The sequence below is a fragment of the Prinia subflava genome, chromosome 15, assembly GCF_021018805.1.
Source record: "Prinia subflava isolate CZ2003 ecotype Zambia chromosome 15, Cam_Psub_1.2, whole genome shotgun sequence".
In the NCBI taxonomy this organism is placed as follows: domain Eukaryota; kingdom Metazoa; phylum Chordata; class Aves; order Passeriformes; family Cisticolidae; genus Prinia; species Prinia subflava.
The window spans coordinates 16790711-16811296 of NC_086261.1; the positions used below are offsets into that span (position 1 = coordinate 16790711).

At 52.4% G+C, this 20586-nt stretch overlaps 1 protein-coding gene across 2 annotated transcripts; it reads left to right on the forward strand.

The window, feature by feature from the left end:
- PKM (pyruvate kinase M1/2) lies at nt 1-19759 on the forward strand. Of its 2 annotated transcripts, XM_063412090.1 has the most exons (11): nt 1-158; nt 5519-5688; nt 6057-6148; nt 8986-9117; nt 9308-9494; nt 10282-10552; nt 10799-10949; nt 12244-12396; nt 16017-16183; nt 18208-18389; nt 18961-19759. In XM_063412090.1, exons 2-11 carry the CDS (start codon nt 5538-5540, stop codon nt 19065-19067), a joined length of 1593 nt encoding a protein of 530 aa, XP_063268160.1. In that variant the 5' UTR covers nt 1-158; nt 5519-5537; the 3' UTR covers nt 19068-19759. The 2 variants fall into 2 exon arrangements, with proteins under 2 accessions (XP_063268160.1, XP_063268159.1); XM_063412089.1 differs by lacking the exons at nt 1-158; nt 16017-16183 and adding an exon at nt 15422-15588.
- The last annotated feature ends 827 nt before the right edge of the window (nt 19760-20586 follow it).

The following is a 20586-nucleotide window of genomic DNA, read 5'->3' on the forward strand; positions in this document are numbered from 1 at the left end:
CCCTTGTGGCCCCCGGCGGAGAGGGCGGCGGAGGGATCCGCAGGGGGCGGTGCTGCGGCCAGCCGGGATCACCTTGGCGGGGCGTGGGGGCGGTCTGCAGAGCGGCGGCGGCGCTCGGAGGAAGAGGACTAATCTGAAGCGTGACTGAACAGCGTCAGGTAACGGCGGCCTGTGGGGCGGCGAACGTGGTGCTGGCCACGCCGGTACCGCCGTTATCCCCGTGTTTCCGCCGCCGGGACAGGGTCCCTTCGGGCGGCGGCTGAGGGGAAGGGGCGCGCGCCCTACGGGGTGGTTGAGGAGGGGGCGCGCGGGGGGCTCGTGGCGCCGAGCACGTGGCCGGCGGCGGCCCCGGCCCCGCGTCCCCTCCCTCCGCCCCTTCGAGCATCCCCCGAGACTCCACACCGGGGAACGCCCTTTCCGAGCATCCCCCCGGGAGCCAGCACTAGCGATCGCCCGCTCCGAGCATCCCCTCGGATCCCGCGCCGGGGAACGCCCGCTCCGAGCATCTCCCCACGGCCCGCACCGGGGAATGGCCACTCCGGGCACAGGGGGCGGGGGGGGTCCGCTGTGTGGTGGGAGGGCCCGGGTGAATGGAGTGGGACGCGCACAGGCGGGGAGACCCGCGTGTGCCCTGCGGTTGTTCAGTCAGGCGGAGCGCGGGGCGCCGCTGCGGCTGCCGCTCGGTTCCTGCTGGCCCGGCAGTGCCGGAGGAGCTGCTGGGAGGCTGAGTCAGAGACAGACGGAGTGAGGCGCTGGGCCGCCCCCCCGTGCCTGCACTCACGTAAGAGCCGGCAGTTCCCCGAAAGGCATCAGCTTAAATCAGCGTCCGGCTCACTGCACCCACCGCCGATGCTGCAGCCTCTTCCCGGCCCCCCCGGGAAGAGAAGGTCCCTTCTGAATTAATCTTCTCCTGTAATTGTGCCTGCTTAAATGCGTCCAACTGATTTGGACTGTTTCTTGAACTGTGAAAACCTCCCAAACGTGTTTAAACCCCTTTTGCAGAGCTACTAGGGCATGAATAGCGCTTTTGTCGGCGGACAATAGCAACCTCCCGACTGTCTTCTCAGATTACTAAAAGTAGACGGCAATCTCTAAAAACCTGCTTTGTTCTGATAAGGCAACTCTGTATCGGCGAGGCCCAGGTTAACAAAAAAATCAGTGTTTTATGGAGGTTTTTGTCATGTTAAAGTGTTAACTTTCCTGCTGCTGCTCATGGTAACTTGCCTTGGCTCAAAGGTGCGATGACAAAGAGGTTTTCAGTTACTCAGACACGTCCAGGGACTTGTGCAATTGGAAGTGCTTAATATAAAAAAACGAAAACCAACAATAAAACTTGGAAGAGTGTAATTTCATGCCCGAGATCCCGTTTTATAGAGCAGGATTCTGGCTAGTATGAAGGAGTTGGATGGGTTAATGAGCCGTGCTGGTGGCAGCAGGTTTCCAGCCCATCACCGGATTAAGCAGAAGGTTTTTGTACGAGGCAGTAAGCAATGCTTCGAGCCACGTGCTTGAATCGGGGACTTCTGCCTGTGAAACCCTTCTGAGAAACTTCGCTTGCACTAGATAAAGAGCTTGGAGAGTCTGCAGCAGCCTGCGGTTTGTTTTTTTTTATTTGTTACCTACTCTTTCATCCACCTAAAGCTATTATTAAAACCTTCATTTATTGCTATTAGCCGGAGTGATCCACTGCCGGCCTTAATTCCCTTTCCACCCAACAAGTTGATAATTTAATTTGCTGGGGACAAGACATTTCCCAGGCGGGCTGGAGCACGTGCTTGGTCCTTTATCTCCTGCCTGGCCCTTGTTCTCCCGCGGGAAGATGGAGCCGCAGCGGGTGGTGATGGATGGCACGTAGGGAATGGGGCTGCAGTACCGGGGCACTGCCACCTGCAGCAATCTCCATCCCGGAGTGGAGATGCAGCACTGTGGGCTACGCTTCTGCCTAGTTAAATGTGAAAGGAAAACCCCCAAGCTTTCTTTTATCGTGTAAAGCAGGTTTTTACAGCTTGCCGGAAGGCAGCCAGGTGCTTTTTGCCAAGCCGAAAGGCTTCTTGTCCTCTGCAAGGTTAAGCCTGTAGGTGTGTCCTACAAATACCCTCGAGATAAGTCTTTCTCGTCACCAAACTTCCGATGCTTGCCACCTCCTCTTTATTTCTTTAGTTAAGCCTTCCAGGGAGGGCAGCTCCGCAAAGGCACGGCTGAGCCGGCAGCACACGGGAAGGTGCCAGACCCAGCCTGACCTTCCTGTTCCCCGTCGGAAAAAGCTGGGGAACCTGCGTTGTGGTTCTCTCGTCCCCTGGATCTGCAGCTCAATGCTGGGGAGAGCGTCGGCCAGCCGGGAGCAGGTGGTGGCCCCTGGGTTCCATCCAGGCTTGCAGAAAAGGGGTGGAATTTTGGGGTGGCCATTTTGTCCTTACCAAACGGCGAGACACCATCTCTGGCACCAGCTGCCTGGCAGGAATGTGCTTTCCTCCCTCGCTGGGAGAGGGGATGCCGGGCCAGGGTAAAAACCTGCTTCTCTGCAGAGCTGTATTTCTCTGTTGTTGAGTGCTTTTAGCTTCTGGAGTGAGCAAAGCTGATGTTTTTCTCGGCTTCTTTTGGGAATCTGAAGGCCTGCCTGGTTTCATAACCCTGCCCTGAGCTCTAACTCAAACCATTTCTGCCACTGGGCATGAGCAGCCTTGTTCTACAGCATCCATGAGGTTGTGTAAGTGAGTCTGACCAGTAAATCCTGAATCATCACCGTCTGGGAGCCTCCTGACTGGAATTCCTGCAGGCAGTGACACAGCTCTGCCGCCCTGCCCTGGGGACAGCCCCTGCTGCAGTTTCTACTTCCTTTTGTCCCCAATAAAGCAAAGGCTTGGCCCTCCGTGGGGATTGCTGCTCTCTCCTTTCTCCATCCCCAAGGGGCATATTTGGAAAAACTGTGATTTTAGGCTTTCTCTCATCTGACCCGTGGGGATGAGCTGGCTGGAATTAGTCACCTGGCTTCAGTAAAACCCAATCCCGACCTCAGATGGCTCAGTCTCGAATATTCAGGAGCTGCAGAGATACCAGACATCGAGACACCCTGCCTGAAGCATGGGCAGGCCAAGTAATAAATTTGGGGATTTAATCGTTATTCCTTGAGGAATGAATGCAGGTTTGTTCAGTGCAGGAAACATTCAGGCATTGTAGGGTATTGCTCAGCCCCCCTTCCTGAATCTGCCCAGACTGAGTGCTCCGTGTTTTCTGATGTCCTTAAAGTCCTTGCTCCTCTGTTGGATGTTAAAAAAAGCGGAGTAGTGGGAAATGCCAGGCATTCCTGTTATAAATAAGAGACTGGTCATTCCAGTAAAATTCAGTCGATGCCTTGTAAGTGTATGGTGATAAAAGGCAGGAGAGAGTACTAAAAAGACTCTTGGTGGTCGTGGGCACGGTGCTGTGGACAGATGGGTGTTTGGGACACTTTCTGGCTCCTGCGTTTCTGCTCTCGCCCCTGGACAAGGTCACTGTGTCTGCGGTTAATTTTACTGAGCCCTCTGAACTGCTGCAAAGTGAATTATTCCTCTCTCTTTATAAAGATTTCAAGGGTGTTAAAATTATATTTGCAAATGACTTGAGTAGGTGGGGGGTTTCCATGAGGCAGGGAGAGTTCACTTGGCTATTTTTTATAAACTTGCAAGTTGTGCTCTGGCTGCAGTTTCCATGTTGAGATAGCGTTGTTCAGTATTCTCTTGTTCCTAGAAGCTGTGCAAACCTGTTTCGCTGTGCGTGGAGGTGATTTCCCAGCAAAGGCTTGTTTTTTTTGGCATCTAAGGAAGCTGACACTGCTCTGCAAGTGCAGAGGGTGCAACGGCAAGTGTTAGAGGGCTGAAACACAATGTTTTAGGACTGACCAGAGGGTTTTCCTATCATAATGAGACTTTGTTGGGCTTTTTATGTGGGCAGACCTTCTTGTAGTGACTCCGGTGAATCAGCAGCTTCTGGCAGGGCTGAGGGAAAAGAGGCTTTGCCAGGTCAAATTATGGTTTTTGCTGGCCTGGCTGCTCTGCGGCGCATGGCAGCGCAGTGGGGGTGAGTCCGGGCTGCCTGCGCGAGGATCTGCACGTACGTGAGGAAGGGCTGCGGAGCAGGGGAGGAGCATCGGGGCCAGGCAGCAGCGCTGCTGTGGCACCGGGCAGGGCATGGTCTGCCCTTCACTGCTCAGTCCTGCCTGCTCTGGCAGAGGTTTTGGGTTTATTGATGCCTCTTGGTCAAAGCTGGATGTGCTGAGGTGGCTGATGTGTGCCCCTCACAACATTCTGTGGTTTATTGGTGGGCTTTGTCTGCCTGGGACGGGCAGAACAAAAGCCCAGCTCTAATCCTGCTCTGTCCCAGCTTTTAGCCCAGCCCATGTTTCTATAAGCACATCTTGGAGATAAAGGCAGCTCGTGCCTGCTCTGAGTATCACCTGTGTGCCCAGGGCATGGAGTTTGAAGTTAGACCAATCTTTTAAGGCAAAATGAGTGATCTGCCCATGCCAGCTGCCACCACCTTGCATCACTCTTTCACCAGAGGCTTTTGTAATGCTGGGATTTTAGCCTGGGCAGGTCCAAGAGACAAAGCTTTGAGCTGCCACTACTACTTGAGAGCAAAATTACTGCAATTAGAAATGCCTGGGGCCCCAGCACTGCTGTGAAATGAGTGTCCTCCCATCCCAGTGGACTGTTCAGCTTTCAGCTCAGCTCCTCTTCGAAGGATAAGTTCCTGACGAATAGGCTGGTCCTGCTGTTGTGGGGACTCTCTAGTGCAGAGGAGGCAAACAGCCTCAGTTCAGAGAGGTTTTTTAATCCAAATGTTGAAAAATACAACCAGTTTTAAACCTTATGATAAATTTCTGGTGCTGTGGGTGAAGGGGAATGGAGAGGGCTGGGGAGACCTGCAGCATCTTAAGTCAGAGAGGGTCTTTAAATGTATTAAATCTTCTGTCTTTTACGTGTTCTCTGCTGCAGTGTTGTGTTTAATCAACTCAAGTCTGCTTGCTTGTCCAGGCTTAAAGGATGGGGTTTAGGCTTACGCAGACTTTGCTGTGATTAGGTGCTCCTGGGCAGAAGGTTGCCCGTGTCCGGGCGTGCCGTGGTCACGCCAGTGCTGAGCTGCCCCGGTCCCAGGTGGGATGGGAAGTGCAGCTGAGGCCTGTAGGAGAAATGAGTGGAGAGCTGGGAGGGAGGAGGCAGCTCTGCCTGCGCACTCAAGTGCTTGAATTTTGTTGCGTTGTGTAGCTCCAAGGGAAGACTGGCAATGAAGAGAAGCTATGAAGGGAACTTCTGCATAGAAGGCAGGTGAGCTTTGGGCGGTCCATGTGTGGGGGATGACACGGAAATAGAAATGTGCCTTGCCTGTTAGGACTCTCAAATAGGAACATAAAGTTAGTTTGACCCAGTAGCAGCTTTCTTGTTACCTCCATATTCATCACACGATTGTCTTGGTGTCTCTGCTTGTTGGGCAATTTGGGGTGGGTGATTCCCAAACCTGGCACTGCTTTCTTCCCTTCCAGACACAGGAATCGAGCAACCATGTCGAAGCACCACGATGCAGGGACCGCTTTCATCCAGACCCAGCAGCTGCACGCTGCCATGGCAGACACCTTCCTGGAGCACATGTGCCGCCTGGACATCGACTCGGAGCCAACCATCGCCAGAAACACCGGCATCATCTGCACCATTGGTAGGCCATTCCTAGACAGGAGAGAGTTGCAGCTAGGAGCTCACACCTCAGTGAAACTTGTTAAGGAAATTGTTAGAGGGATCTGGCTTTCATCCCTTGCCAGGGCTGAACTTGTGTGGTGAAGGAACACGTCTTTCCCATGTTTGCCTAACCTGTGTTTCTGCTGGGAGTGAATCCAGTATCCAGGGAAATGGGAATCGCTTGGGTTCCGCTGCACTCCGTGGGCAAGTTAAAACAATATTTGCTGCTGCAGCGCTGAGCAATGCTGTATCCATTTACCTTTTCTCTTCCACATGAAATAGCCAGGTCTGTGTGGGTTACCTCATTATTTTTCTAAAGTTAATGTTCAAACTGTTTCTTCCTCCTAGGCCCGGCCTCCCGCTCTGTGGATAAGCTGAAGGAAATGATTAAATCTGGAATGAACGTTGCCCGCCTCAACTTCTCTCACGGCACCCATGAGGTAAGGGTGGGGTCTGAGCTGCAGCAGCCCCTGTGTGTCTGCTGATCCTGTCCCTCAGGGAGAAGGGAAGTGCTGCTTCATCCACACCATCCTTGGTGTGGGAGGATCAAATAGCTGCTTTTGGGGAAAGTGTGCTGGTTGTGCACACTGAGCCTGCGTCACCGTTGATAACATTGAAGTGTATTTTCTAAGCTATTTGGAAAGTAATTAAATTCTGCACCCTGCCCTGTAGTGAGGAGCCATGTAACTGGTATTTGACACTGTGTGCTAACTGCTTGCCATGAAATCCTCCAGTTCTTGCTCACATCCTGCTGTTCCCAGAGCTGCTGCTTCCCAGTGAGAGCAGAAGCTGAGGAGACCTGTCCCTGTTCTGCACCTCTGCAGGAGGTCACGCTATCTGTTAATCTCACTCCTTGTTCCATTGCTGGGGATTTCGCAAGCAGACAATCAATGAATAACTGATCAAAAGGCATCTATTATTAGTGATTTGATGTAATTACTGTGCCCAGTGGCAAGAATGGGCCCCTGGGTTTTCTGGCTGACCAGCTGCTCCGGGTGTGTTCCTGGCACTGTGGAAGGTCCCACCGTGGAGCTTGGGACGTGGTGTGGTGAGCTTAGAAGAATAAGGTCAGAAGAAATCAACACTCCGTGACAGTCAAGCCCTTCTTGCTATAAATAGCTGAGATCCGCAGTGATACTGGAAGGGCTGAGGATCCCATTCTGCTGAGGGTTTGTTTTTTTATTTTTTTTCACCTTGGCTGCTTTCCCCCTTTCAAAATGTCACCCAGTAGCAGCTGTAGGTGGCTTTACTTAGTGACCCATGAGCCTCGTGGTGTGTAACAGCTTGGCCTCTCACCCTGGTGGCCTTTAATGGGCCATGTCAGGATTGAAAGGGCTGATACTTAACTGTAGGCAACCATCAGACCTTGACTAACCACCCTGGGATAGTGTCAGTGCATGCCTTGCAGTTGGGAAATCAGCCTGGAGAAAGAATGGTGAGGAGTAACTGTGTCCCAGGAATCAGATCCTTGTGGCTTGGGGGCTCTTGGGCCAGGTGACATGTCAGGGAGTTGGTGGCCAGCCTGAAACTGGGAATTCTCACACTGTTATTGCCCAGTTGCTGCTGTCTGTGAGCTTGGCCGAGGTCTTCCTGCTTTGTGTGGGGTTTAATTGTGCATTTCACACCATCAAAGCCCACTAGGCTCTGGTGTGGCTGTTGCCTGCAGTGTGACCATCAGCCATAGCCAGTCCTAAGTTTGTGTCTCCTGGCTCCTCCAAAATGCTCCAGTTTCCAGTGAAGCCCCAGAGAGTTTCCATCTGTCACAAGTGCTTCAGTTCTCATGTCCACCCCAAAGCATTTACCAGGGCTTGAGCTTCAACAGAGGTGCTTTGGCACCTGCCTGGCTCCCTTGTACGTAGAATAAAAATTCTAAATAAAAATTCCAGCTCTGCCTGCATTCCTGTTCTGCTTGTGTAACTCTTCAGAAAGTCAGACTCCCTAGGAGCCTGTTAGTCCTTGATATCAAACTGAAATGGAAAAATCCCAGATGATTGGGTGCAGATAAGTGTTGTGGCACTCTCAGGGCGTGTTTTCTGTGCTGCATCACCCCAGCTGCAGCGCCCGGAAAGGGTCAAGGCCGTCTCAGTCCCAGCTTGCACACTCAGTCAATAAACTGACTCATTTTCTTGCTATAAAGAGTTATCAGATGTTGGGTATTTCTGGCTAAGGGCACACATGTGAACTTTAGCATGGCTTTTTCCAGCCTCACCTTCCTGGTGCTGGCTTATCATCCCCGAGATACCGAAGTCGGTGTGGAGGGCTCGTGCTGGGGTGGGTGAGTGGCACGAGGAAAGCGGCTGTTCCAGGTGAGTCAGGTCAAACTCCATCAGTCCATGTGGCACAGACAGGAAAGGGTATGTCTCACCTACTAAAGTCTGTCAAGTGTTACACAACTCTTACTAGTCATAAATAGTTAAGGTTATCTCTTAATGTTGTTTGAACAAGTAAAGTAAACTGATCTGCTGACCATCTGTAGCACATTTGAGGGAGCTGGGATAGGTTTTCTTACAAAATTATCTTACAGTTACAAAACTGGCAGCGTTTAGCAAAATGCTCTTGCAAACAAGGTTTGGAAGCCAGGCGTGTGGTGCTGGAATATTGAACGCCTGTCTGTGATTGCTTTGACTCTGGAAATGAACTGTAAATATTTACATGGATAACATTCTTTTGGCAAATCCTTTATCTGTGTGACTTCAGGCCAAAGAGTGAAAAGCCTGTCCACCTGCAGGACTGATAGTGGCTCAGGCTGGAAGTGTGTGTGGGAAGCAGTGTGGAGAGGCATCTTTCCTTGCTCTGGTGGGAGGAGTAGCAGTGTGACATTCCTCTGCCATTAGGTGTCTTTCAGGGCACACAGTTATCCAGCTGCTGGTGCTGTGAATATTCTGATGTGTTGAACAGGCAGGTGTTCAGGAAAGCTTTTGGAAAAGGTACTCCTGAAGGCCTGTTGGTTGGTGAGCCACTTCCAATTGGAGATGTGTGTCCTCATGGAAAATGACTTCAGGCAGGCCTCAGGAGACCTGTCTCCTTGAGTTGCCCTTCCAGAATTAGAGCTGAGGGCACACCAGATAACTTCCAGACTCCACCTTCATGGCAGGAGGGCCCTTGCATCCTTGCACTCTGCTTCACTAGAAGCTTTGTGTGGGTTAAATTTTGAAGGCAGAACTGAAACTCAGAGCAGAACTGTCAGCTTTGGCAGCCTCTGGGGTGCACAGGGGTCTTTTCTGTGAGCGGCAGAGTGGAACCTTTAATATTTCCATCTTTTTTCTTTTCTTGCCAGTATCATGAGGGCACAATCAAGAATGTGCGAGAAGCCACAGAGAGCTTTGCCTCTGATCCCATCACCTACAGACCTGTGGCTATTGCACTGGACACCAAGGGACCTGAAATCCGAACTGGACTCATTAAGGGAGTAAGTTGAGCTTTTTTTTAATCCCACTTTTTTCACCACATAGACTCAATGCCATGTTAAGCCTGTGACCCTTTCCAAACAAAAAAATATAGGAAACGAGGTAACAAACCACGTCCCACAAGTTGTGACAAACTGCAGTGGGCTGGGAGGTGGTGGTGTGCTGGTGTTCACTGGTTGTGTTGTCCCACAGAGTGGCACAGCAGAAGTGGAGCTGAAGAAGGGTGCACCACTCAAAGTGACCCTGGACGATGCCTTCATGGAGAGCTGTGATGAGAACACGCTCTGGGTGGACTACAAGAATCTCACCAAAGTTGTAGAAGTTGGCAGCAAAATCTACGTGGATGATGGTCTGATTTCTTTGCTGGTTAAGGAGAAAGGTGGGTAACAGCCATTTCAGCTCTGCTTGTTTGAGTTTTCCTTAGGACATACTTCTGCTTTCTGCCCAGTAACTGTTTCTTAGTTTGCAGTTGTGTGTTGAAGAAATGAGAACATAGTTCTTGATGGTGTAGTGAGACTTACAGCTAAATTTCTCTATCTCAAGTGTAGGAACTTTCCAAAAACTTAACTTCACCTGGGTTTCACTGGGCTGGCATTTAAACCCCATCCTCAAAGGGAATGTGTGGTAAGGCCATACCACTGTTCATAATCAGCCAGGCTAATTCATGCTCTTAATGCAGGAGCATTAACCAGTTTTACAGCACAGACCCTGGGCTTTCTAGTTAGAGACAGAACTAGTTTTAACTGGTGATGTAGAGGCAGGGTTATTTCCATGAGACTCCCTTCACAGTGCTGCCTAAAGGGCTCTAGCCTCAAGCCTGTGATCTGTGAGTACACAAGGGAGTGGGAGGTGAGGCTGTTGGAGTGCTCAGTTTAGTGTTGCAGGGCTCTGTGCAAAACTGCAACTTTCTTGCTTTTCTTGGGGGAGGCAATCCCAACCTCCTGCAGGAACAGCTGATATCTTATCCAGGAACAGCCTGGAAGTTGTTTTAGACCAATCTATTGTGTTCCCAAGGATAAACTGTGAGCTCCTGTGGTACAGAAATGCTCAGAAGAGATGGGATGTGCTTTTTATCGCGTGTGCTGCTGCTGGCAGTGCAGTTCCCAGGCAGGGAGGTGGTGTGGGAGCTGTCCCATCAACACTGACCATGGGAACTCGTGTTTCAGGGAAGGACTATGTTATGACTGAGGTTGAGAACGGCGGCATGCTCGGCAGCAAGAAGGGCGTGAACCTGCCCGGCGCTGCCGTCGACCTGCCCGCCGTCTCCGAAAAGGACATTCAGGACCTCAAATTCGGTGTGGAGCAGAATGTGGACATGGTGTTTGCCTCCTTCATCCGCAAGGCTTCCGATGTCCACGCTGTCAGGAAGGTGCTGGGAGAAAAGGGAAAGAACATCAAGATCATCAGCAAGATCGAGAACCACGAGGGTGTGCGCAGGTGAGCTTTGTGCAGGGGGTGCTTTGGGTTTGTCACACTGAAATAAAGCAACTTGTGCTCCTTTTTGTAGCATCAGACTGAATATGTGCTGTGCCTTGCTCCTGGTTTTCTTCCTCCTGCCTTGGCGTTGCAGGAACCCAAAGGAGCCCATGGAAAAGCGTGTGTGCTCCTTCCAGAAGAGGACAGACAGATGGGAAGGTGCTTTGCAGAACAAATGGGATAACACAGCTCTTCTCTTGCTGTCAGGTTTGATGAGATCATGGAGGCCAGTGATGGCATTATGGTGGCCCGAGGTGACCTGGGAATTGAGATCCCGGCTGAAAAAGTCTTCCTTGCCCAGAAGATGATGATTGGGCGCTGCAACAGGGCTGGCAAACCCATCATCTGTGCCACTCAGGTACTGGAAATGTCACCTTTGGCTCCTCACTGCCAGAGCCTGGCCAGGAGGGAGCGCTGGGGGCAGCCGTGGGTTGATGACATTGGTTAAAGAGTGAGGTGCAGAGAGGTTTTGCTCATAGCTGAAAAGCTCATATTTAGGCATTTCTGTGTTTGGGATCTTCTCTAATTAGATTACGGACCTCTTGGCAAAGATTATACACCTCAAAACATCACGTGGTAATGAGCCTTTGGGGCTGACCTTGCAGATTCATGGGAAAAATGGCACATGCTTTTCCTTGGCATCTTGTGGCAGCACATCTCTACCTGACAGGGAAGGTCTGTTGGGGTTCCCAGGCATCTTAGAAAATGCACCCACACTGCAGCTTCAGAAGGAACTGAGTACAGGATCCATCTCCTTTTTCTGGGAGTGGTAGGGATCACATGCACAGTCCTCGAGCACTGGGAGGACTGGTTCCTGCCATCCTTGCTCTCACACAGGCTGTGAAAGTGAACCCTGTCGTTAGACAGTAGTCATTAAACAAGGTTCTGGATTTACAGTGGCATATGCTCCTTTTTCCTGTATTGCCACAGAAATGCAGCTGGAACACAGCCTCAGGCAATGTCCTGTGGGTGAAGCAAATGGTGTTTAAACAAGTGCTGAGCTCCAGCTGGGGGAAGCTGAGCACCTGAGGAAGACTGACCAGACTGACCAGGAGAGCTGACCCGACTTGGGGTGTGGAAAGGGGTTAGGAAGTACTAACCTCATGGAAAATTGTCTTGTTTTCCACTATCCTAAGTGGGGATGCTTAGAAAGCTGGTGGAGTTCACTGTTCTGAATTTACTACCCTGAACATACTGTCTAAACCATTTGAAATCTTGTATTGGGAGAGGGTGACTTCACTGGTGCAAACCCTACTCTTTATGATTTCTAGATGATAAAATCCCCAAATTTGAGAACGTGTGACTGGATTTGAGCTTTCCATAAATACATCTAATGCCACACTCTGCTCTAAAGAGCTCTCAGTTCCTTGTGTTGAGAAGTTGAAGTGGAAGGTTGGAGTATTTTGTCTCCGATGTTGTGTGGCTTAAATCTCCCTGGAAAAGGTGTAAATGTGGAATGGGTATAAAATGGAATGAGTTGTTTTCCTTGCTGGTGGAGGCTTTAAATCAAAACTGGTTTAGGGACCAGACCCTGCTGGAGAACTCCTGGAATGCTTAGGTTACACTCCACTTTCTGCCCAAGCCATGAGGAGCATTGAGGTGCAGCTGCCCGCCGTGGCAGGGTGTTGATCCCGGTGCTTTGTTCTCTGCAGATGCTGGAAAGCATGATCAAGAAGCCTCGCCCCACACGCGCCGAGGGCAGCGACGTGGCCAACGCAGTCCTGGACGGAGCGGACTGCATCATGCTCTCGGGGGAGACAGCCAAGGGAGACTATCCCCTGGAGGCTGTGCGCATGCAGCACGCTGTGAGTACTGCCCTGCCTGCCCTGCCTGCCCTGCTGGGGACAGGGACACCACCCTGCTCTTGGCCACTCAAAGGCCTAAACGGACCCAGCTGCCCAAAACAGCCATTTCTTTACTCACACTCTGCTGTGTGTGATTTTTGTAAACAAACACGGTCCTGAGGGCCTGGCATCTCACTTTGTGTGCTCCAAACTTGCCAAGCAGAGCTGAGAGCTGCTTGCAATGCTGAGATGTAAAACTTGCAGTTTGTTTTTGCCATTATCTCGACGGAAATTTCATCCAATGTCCTGTTGCAGTGCATGTTAAATGCCTTAAACTTCTGCAGGATCAAGGAGCTGCTTTAAGCAGTTTATCTATAGATAATGAAAGGTTTTGGCTGAGTCCTGCGTGGGAGGGGGTGGGGAGGCTCCTGAGGATGATTTACAGCACTGTTGAATTCAGCACCTGCTGTGTGCTGGGGGTTGGGGGGTTTGTTGCATGAGTACTGACAGCACCATATTTTTACATGCCTGAACTGCCAGAAACCTCTGCTCTGCTTCAAGTTCGTGTGTCAGCTGATAAAAGCCTGATGTGAAGTACCTGTGAGCGTTGCTGCTCCCAGTTACCAGTGCTGTGAATTACAGCAGTGGTACCTCACAAGTTCTAACTCACAAGCTTTATTTGTAATCCAGGTTCTATAGGTTATTCAACTCAGCCAGTGTTGGTTTGCGGTGTGTTACCTAAACATCTTTTACCTCAATATGGAGTGGTTTTTTTTGCACGAGGCAAATGCAAAATACAACTTATGATCACTGGGCAGTGGTGCTCCTTTACAGGCCAAAGGCTAACAGTGCACCTTAAGTTTCTCCCTCCTTTTCCAACCCCTAAATCACAAGGATTGACTGCCTACCAAGACTTGGGAACTTGCTGCAGCAAACCTGACACCTGGGATTCCATCCTGGCATTAATTCTTTGGTCTGGGCAGGTTGTGTTGTACCTGTAGCCTGATCTGAGGATCTGTTGCATGTGCTTCCCTCTTCCTACAGAGCTGGTCATGGTGTTCATTCCACCAGGGCCCCTGGAGAAGCACTGAAGGCTTTAACACTGTGCAGAAATTGAAATACAGAATGACTAAATGTTAAATGTTCCAGGCAGCAAGGTGCCAACTCTTATGGTAGGAGCACATGCCAGTAAGAAGGATCTTTCCTCTGGGCTAATTCACTTGTTAGTCAAGCCCAGCAACAATATCCTGAGTAACCATGGTCTGGGGATCTGCAGCATGGCTGGAGCAGGTGGCTGTTACCATCTGAAGTGGGCAGTAATAAACTTCCAAACACTGGGCAGGCTGATTGCTGTAGGGAGAGGGCATCCTTCCCTTTCCATCCAGGATCCACACTGCAAAGCCCAGGCTGGCCATGCTATGCTGCCTGATGGGACCAGGGTTTAAACAACCTCTCCATTTTCCTTTGTCCCACCTCCCTGGTATCTATCTCCACCCATGCTCCAACTGGAAACCCTCTCTAGCTATTCCTGTCTGAGCAGATCCAGCTGTGGGGTGGAATTAAGGATTGCTGTGCCCCTCTGTGGCCGCTGTCAAAGCAGACACCTGAGTTCCCACGTAACATTACATGTGGGGAGTGCAGACTTCCCTCTAAAATCAGGTTTGCTCTCTGTTACATGGAGCTGCTGCCTTTGTACCAGGAGCAGAAAATAAACTGCCAGATTTCCAGCTCCTGCATTTGGAGTAAGTGTTGTGATGCAAATGCTTCCCTTTTATCTAAATCCAGCAGTAACAAAATGCTTTAGGACAAGTTGGCACTGGCCTGCTGTTCCGGCCTGCCGCCTGTGTCCTGTTATTTTTAGACCTAAGATACTTAACTACTTTGGCTTAAACTGATAACTCTGGAAGGGATAATTCCCAGCATCACATAAAATAATTCATTAACACTAGAGTAGCAAAATTCTGATTTTCCTAACTCCAGAGCTTTCACTATAATGGCACATCAATCTCTAATTTAACATGAACTTGTCATGCTTTGTGGAGTGGCTCCCCACTTTGTGGAGTAACTGGGTGAAGTTGTCCTTGAGAAGATCATGAATCTTTGCATGCTTTTCTAGTCTCTGAAAGCCTTCTTTATTGGGTTGTCAGGCCTTCCAAGATTAAATGTGATGATTCCCAGGATTCTGGGATGAACAGGTTGCTGAACCTGTTGCCTTATGCTCAAGCCAGAACACTGTTAGTTGTGCCTCTGTCCCTCTCATCTGCCCTTATCTGGCACTGTACAAACACCCTGACATCCACGCTGTGACAACCCTATAAGGAGGACTTGTTCCTGTTTATTTCCCTATTACCAAAAGGAAGTTGGTATCCCACTTGGATGTGAAGCTTTATTGACTCTCAAGTTAAAATAAATCTTTATTGGCTCTCAAACTAAATCTTTATTTGCTCTCAAGATAAGCCAAATCTTCACTGACCCTGAAGTTAAACTAAATGGAACAAGGCTGAGAGCGCAGTCTCCCACCTTCAGGAGTGACATTCAAAGTGTGTTGCTTGCATCTTGCCTTCATGAAAACTGTTCCAGCAGCACTCTGTGCTGTTGGGAACCTAGGAAAGGAAGACAGAGATTCCTTTTTACAGAATTGCAAGCAGGACTATGGGTAGGCAGGTAGGTGGCACAAGAGTCTCAAGGAAGTCATAAGCAGCCATGACAAAGCATGGTCTGGCTCTGAGCTGCCTTGTTCTGGTCCTTGAAAAATAATTTGTGTTTGCCTGCTCCACTGAAACTCCCAAATACATCAGAAATGCCATGTTTGGAATGCCTGCCCAGTGACTGAGGCCTGCCACTCCCATGGCAGAATCTTAGTCTGGGTTGCATTTAGCAGAGTCAAAACCTGAGAGCCAAAAAGCTTCACAGCTTCATCTTTATACCCTCTTGCATGCCTTACTATGACAATTAAGCAAGTTAACGTGATCTCATGTTCCTCTGGTGTATCTTTCCCTCTTCTCTTTCCTCTGTTCTCCGCCTTCCCTCCCACTGGGGCCTGCAGATCGCGCGCGAGGCTGAGGCCGCAATGTTTCACCGTCAGCTGTTCGAAGAGATTTTACGCCTCAATGTTAACAGCAGGGACCCTGCCGAAGCCATGGCGGCGGGCGCCGTGGAGGCCTCTTTTAAGTGCTTAGCTGCAGCCCTGCTAGTCCTGACCGAGTCCGGCAGGTAGGGCTCAGAGAGGGGGCTTGAGCCGGCCCTTTCCGAGGCAAAACGCGCTGCGCTCTTAACACTGCAGCCTTTGGCCAGCTGCTCGCTGCCCGTGCCAACCTTGTGTAACCGCTGCCATGTGAGCTGAGCCTGTGCCAGGGAGGGACCCCAGCAGGCAGGAGCAGAGCGAGAGTGCCTGGCAGTTGGCATGAGTGTCACCTGAGTGTGGGCATGACAGGGCGAGGTGCCACCATTCCGAAAACAACCCTTGGGAATCGAGTGGTTCCCCTGCAGGGATTGCTGTTGGGGTGAGCTCAGTCTGGGCTCACTGGTGAATGATGGTGTCGAAGTGGCAGTAGGGATGTGGCCCCCTGTGCTGGAGCACCTCGCCCTGTGCCCGAGCGCCTGCCGTGAGCGTTGTGTCCGAACGCGTGTTGCTCTTGTAGATTGCCCGGGAGGCCGAAGCCGCCATCTTTCACAGGCAGTTGTTTGAGGAACTGCGCCGCCTGACCCCCCTCAACTGCGACCCCACTGAGGCCGCTGCAGTTGGCGCTGTGGAAGCGTCCTTCAAGTGCTGCAGCGGGGCCATTATTGTCCTCACCAAGTCTGGAAGGTAGGAGGGGACAGGCGCCCCCAGGTCAAGCCTGCTGTGTGACAGGGTGGGGGAAGGAGAATCCCAAAAACGTGGCTTTGAGAGACCGGTGGAGTCAGGTTCTGGCAGTGCCTGCAGTGCTGGTTCCTCAGGAGATGGACACACATCCCTACACTCTTGAGTCCTCGGCCCGCCTCTGCCAGCGTGGCATCAGCTCCGAGCCCAGCCTTCTCTCACTGCTGCTGGTGGCGCCAGCTGGAAGAGCCAAGGGAAAATAAGTGTTGCAGCTTCAATTCAAACTTCTTGGCAAGAAATCATCAATGTAGCAGTGAGGCAGAAGTTCAGTGGATGCAGAATATATTTTTTTTTAATCGAGGCTTTGGCCTTTTGTAGCAGCATCCAAATAATTGGTCCCTTGCTGGACTTTGCAGTCATCAACCTGCTTGCCTCAGCCCAAGGGGCGAAGAGGGACTGCGCAGCCTGGGATTGGTAGGCAGGGAAATGGAGAATGTTGCAAATGTCCTCTTCCAGGATTCCTTGTGTCTGCCTGTAGGTAATCTCTCTGCACAGACAGGCATCTGGCAGGCACCAGGTGAGCTCAGTGGCTGCAGGCAAAATGTGCTGGAACAATGTAGTTTGGGATTTCTGTCCAGCCACGGTGACAGCTGCCAAGCAGAGACTTGTTCTTCCAGTCGTGGAATGGGAGCTGGAGCCTCACGGATCAGCTCTTCCAGCTAGAGGAACTGGGCTGCCTGCTCCCAAAGCTTGTCCGACCATAAGTCACAGACCGCTTTCTGGAAGGAAATCAGCATTTCTCACACTGGATCCACACCAAAGCAGTAGTGCAACAGCAGAGGTGTGCTTGTGTATGCTGGGTACCTGAAAATGTGCACCATTGATGAAACCTTCACCAAAATGTACAGCTTAAAATGATTTTGAGCAAAGAAATACTTCCTGCAGAGATGAGGAGGTAACTTTAAGCACCGAGTTCTGGATACCCTTGTGCTTCTAATGTTTCTTTGTCGTGTGTTCCAACCTTATGCTTGACCTTTTTAAAGAGATTTGAACTCTGATATTTGAATATTTTTAGCATTGGATTTGATTAACTCTTGTGAGTACCTGGATCCCCCAGATCTCTTGGGAGGCAGCTCGGACAGTGTGGGAAGGATTGTCTGAGAGCTGGCACGTGTGGTTGGGTGCTTGGAACAGTCTGCTGGCCCCTGCTTTAAGCAGCAAACTTAGCATCTGAGTGTTGCTGAGCTTGGCTCCACTAAACGAGGCTGCAAAAGCAAGTGGAGACACCGGCATGTCCATTGGAAAGGTGGAGCTGCAGATGCCACAGCCTTGCTGTTTGTCTGTTTGCGGATGCTCTCCCTCAGCGGTGCTCAGAGAAAGGAAAGCTGTAGTTAGTCCTCACCCAGGCTGTGCTGCTGCTATTTTAAGGCATTTTAAAGACTTTGTGCCCAACTTCCCAGTATAAATTTTGGCCCCTGTTGCATTTGCTTCCCGTGGGGTGCAGGGGCAGAGCTCTGTGTGGAGGAGCTGGCCTGTTTGCTGGCTTCAGCAGGTGTCTAAGAGGCAGATGGCTTCCTCCTTGGCATGCTTTGGGCAGCACTGCTGGCAACAGCTTTTTCCACCCTGAAAACCACAAGCTCTTCAAAACAGGGAACTTTCAGGGACCCCTGTTGAGATGCCAAGGCCTGCTTGCAGAGGCCAGAATAAATGGCACCTCGCCACCCTAACATAGCAACAGAAACAAGTGAAGGCTTGTTCGGGGACCAAAACACCCTGATGGCACTTGCTAAGCTGGGGAGGTGAGGAGATTGTCACCAGCAGTGGGGATAGCCAGTGGTGGTGTGCCCAGTTGCCTAACTGGGAGTCCAGCAGAGCCTCAGGCTGGTTGGTGAGTGCCTCTGGTGGAGACCGGTCATGTCTCCCCAGGGGTTTTGGGGAGCCCTCACGGCCGCCAGGCCTTGGGGCTGCAGCGCTCCCACGGGCCGTTCTCAGGTGTGCTGGGAGCCCCACCGAGGCTGTTCTCCCTGCAGGTCGGCACACCTGGTGTCGCGGTACCGCCCGCGGGCCCCCATCATCGCCATCACCCGCAATGAGCAGACGGCGCGCCAGGCCCACCTGTACCGCGGCATCTTCCCCGTGCTCTGCAAAGACCCCGCCCAGGACGCCTGGGCTGAGGACGTGGACCTGCGCGTCACCCTGGGCATGAATGTTGGTGAGTGGCACCGCTCCCCCTCCCCTGGAACACGGCTCTGAGGGGACGTGGTGGCTCTCAGCACCTGGGTGGTGCTTTGGGGTCACTGATGGGGACTGGCAATGGGAAGAGAGGAACTGGCTGCCTGTGGGGTAACTGGATCCGGCCAGGAAACAGGTGGTGGTTGCATGAGCAGAACCGTGTCCGGTTGGGAAATGGGGTGGTGAGTTTGGCACAGCTGCCTTTAAGGAGTTTCCAACAGACGACCAGGTTGGGTTTATGGTGGTGGGTGATGGAAGTGTGACATGCACCACTCCTGAGGGACAAGGGAATCCTGAAGTGGGGTTGACTCTGTCCTGCACCCCCTCCAAATCCTGCACTGTGGAATTTTGAGCTCTCTGTTGCAGAGAGCCCCAAAGCAGAGGCAGAGTGTCAGATGTGTGGGCAGCAGGAAGGTGTTTTGATACCCTCCTTAAGCCCTGACTGCCGTGGCACAGGCAGCCTTGGTGACTTTGGGGGGTGGGTGATGAGCACTGTTGCTCCATGGCCAGGCAGGGTGGGACTGGTCTGACTCCTCTCTCTTCTCTCCTAGGCAAAGCTCGAGGGTTCTTCAAGACCGGCGACCTGGTGATCGTGCTGACGGGCTGGCGCCCTGGCTCTGGCTACACCAACACCATGCGTGTGGTGCCCGTACCCTGAGCGCCCACTGGGCCTTCCTGCCCCTGCCCCCTCCCCTCCCACCACCCCACTGCCCTCCCTCTGCTCTGTCTCCCCTTGCAGTAGACCAGCCATCGCTTGCGCTGTTCTCCTTGTCCCTAGAGTGGATGTAGGTTGCTAAACACCACCCAGTGCAGCAGCAGCAGGGGCAAGAGACCTTAAATCACTAAAAAATATACTTGAAGTGTTTAGTTTTTTAAAAAACCTCTCCCTGTAGTTAAAGTCCTGCCTTGATGTGTGTTGGAGTCAGCGTCAGAGGTTCCTGTGTGCTGCTGGGACTCCTTTCCTGGTGACTGTCCTTGGGGTGTGAAATGACCCTTTCCCTGGCCCTGGTGTGGGGTTTTGGGGAAGGGGAGAGGCAATGTGTGGCCAACGGTTCTGCTGGACCCCTCCTTGCTCGAGGCAAGCTGCTACTCCCCCCTCCTGTATGGCCACACGCCTCCCCAGACCCAACCCAAGGCAGATGCAGCCCTTCTCAGCTGGTTGTTTCAGGGATGGGGGCAGGGGAAAGGTGTTGGCTCCATGCACAGAGCTTCCCGTGCTCCCCTTGCAGCGTTGTCTCCTGTGTTAGTCTTGTCCCCCCAACACCTCGGAGCCCCCCCTCACCCGGCACTCAGATGGGCCCTGGGGTGGGAGAGCACAACTGTCCATCAATAAAGAGAAGCTGAAGCACCTGCCGGGCTGAGCTGCTCCCTGGGCGGGGTGAGGGGTCTGCAGGGGGAGGGGGAGATGGGCGGTTCTGTGAGGGTGGGCAGGTACGGTTCGGGTGGGGATCTGGTGAAGGAGTCTGCAGGGCCTGGGATGTCAGCTCTGGGATCTGCAGTCATGAGGGAGGGTCTGGTGTGAGGGTCAGCAGGGGCTGGGGCGTGTGCTGCAGTTTGAAGGGGTCCAGTGGAGGAGTTTGCTAGGATTGGGGCTGAAGGGGGCTCTGATGGAGGGGCTCTACAGGAATTAGGGGTTTAGAGGGAGCGGCAGAGCAGGAGCCATCTGTTGGAGTGGGGTGGAGGCCAAAGGAGGAGGCGGGAGGGCTGAGGGCTCTACAGCGGAGTCACGGGGGGGCGGTCTGTCTGTGGGCGTTGGGGTTTCCGTGCTTGGCGGACAGGGCCAGGAGGGGACCTGGAGCATGGCTGACATCCAGGCCGGTTTCCCCCGAGAGCACAGGGGTCCTTCCCGCGGGGCCTGAGAGCAGCTCGGGGCTGGGGAACGCCGGAGCTCGCCCGCAGCGCGGCCCCTTTAAGAGGCTGTGCCGCGGCCCGTTTAAGGGCTGGGACCCCGCCAGGCTCCGGCCCTCACAGTGTGGGCGGGGCCTGTGGGGGCGGGAGGTGGTGCTCAGTGTGGCGGGAGCGGGGCTGGGAGGTGCGTGGCCAATGGGCAGGCGGGAAGGGGCGGGGCTTGGCAGCATGAGGCCAATGGGCAGGGGGAAGGGGCGGGGCTTTGCGGCATGCGGCCAATGGGCGGGCGGGAGGGGACGGGGCACAGCGGCATGCAGCCAATGGGCGGG

Coding starts and splice junctions, on each gene's coding strand:
- PKM (XM_063412090.1), top strand. CDS start 5,538: ATGTCGAAGCACCACGATGCAGGGACCGCTTTCATCCAGACCCAGCAG. Junction 10,950..12,243: donor CCATCATCTGTGCCACTCAG/GTACTGGAAATG, acceptor TGTTCTCTGCAG/ATGCTGGAAAGCATGATCAA. Junction 12,397..16,016: donor CTGTGCGCATGCAGCACGCT/GTGAGTACTGCC, acceptor TTGCTCTTGTAG/ATTGCCCGGGAGGCCGAAGC.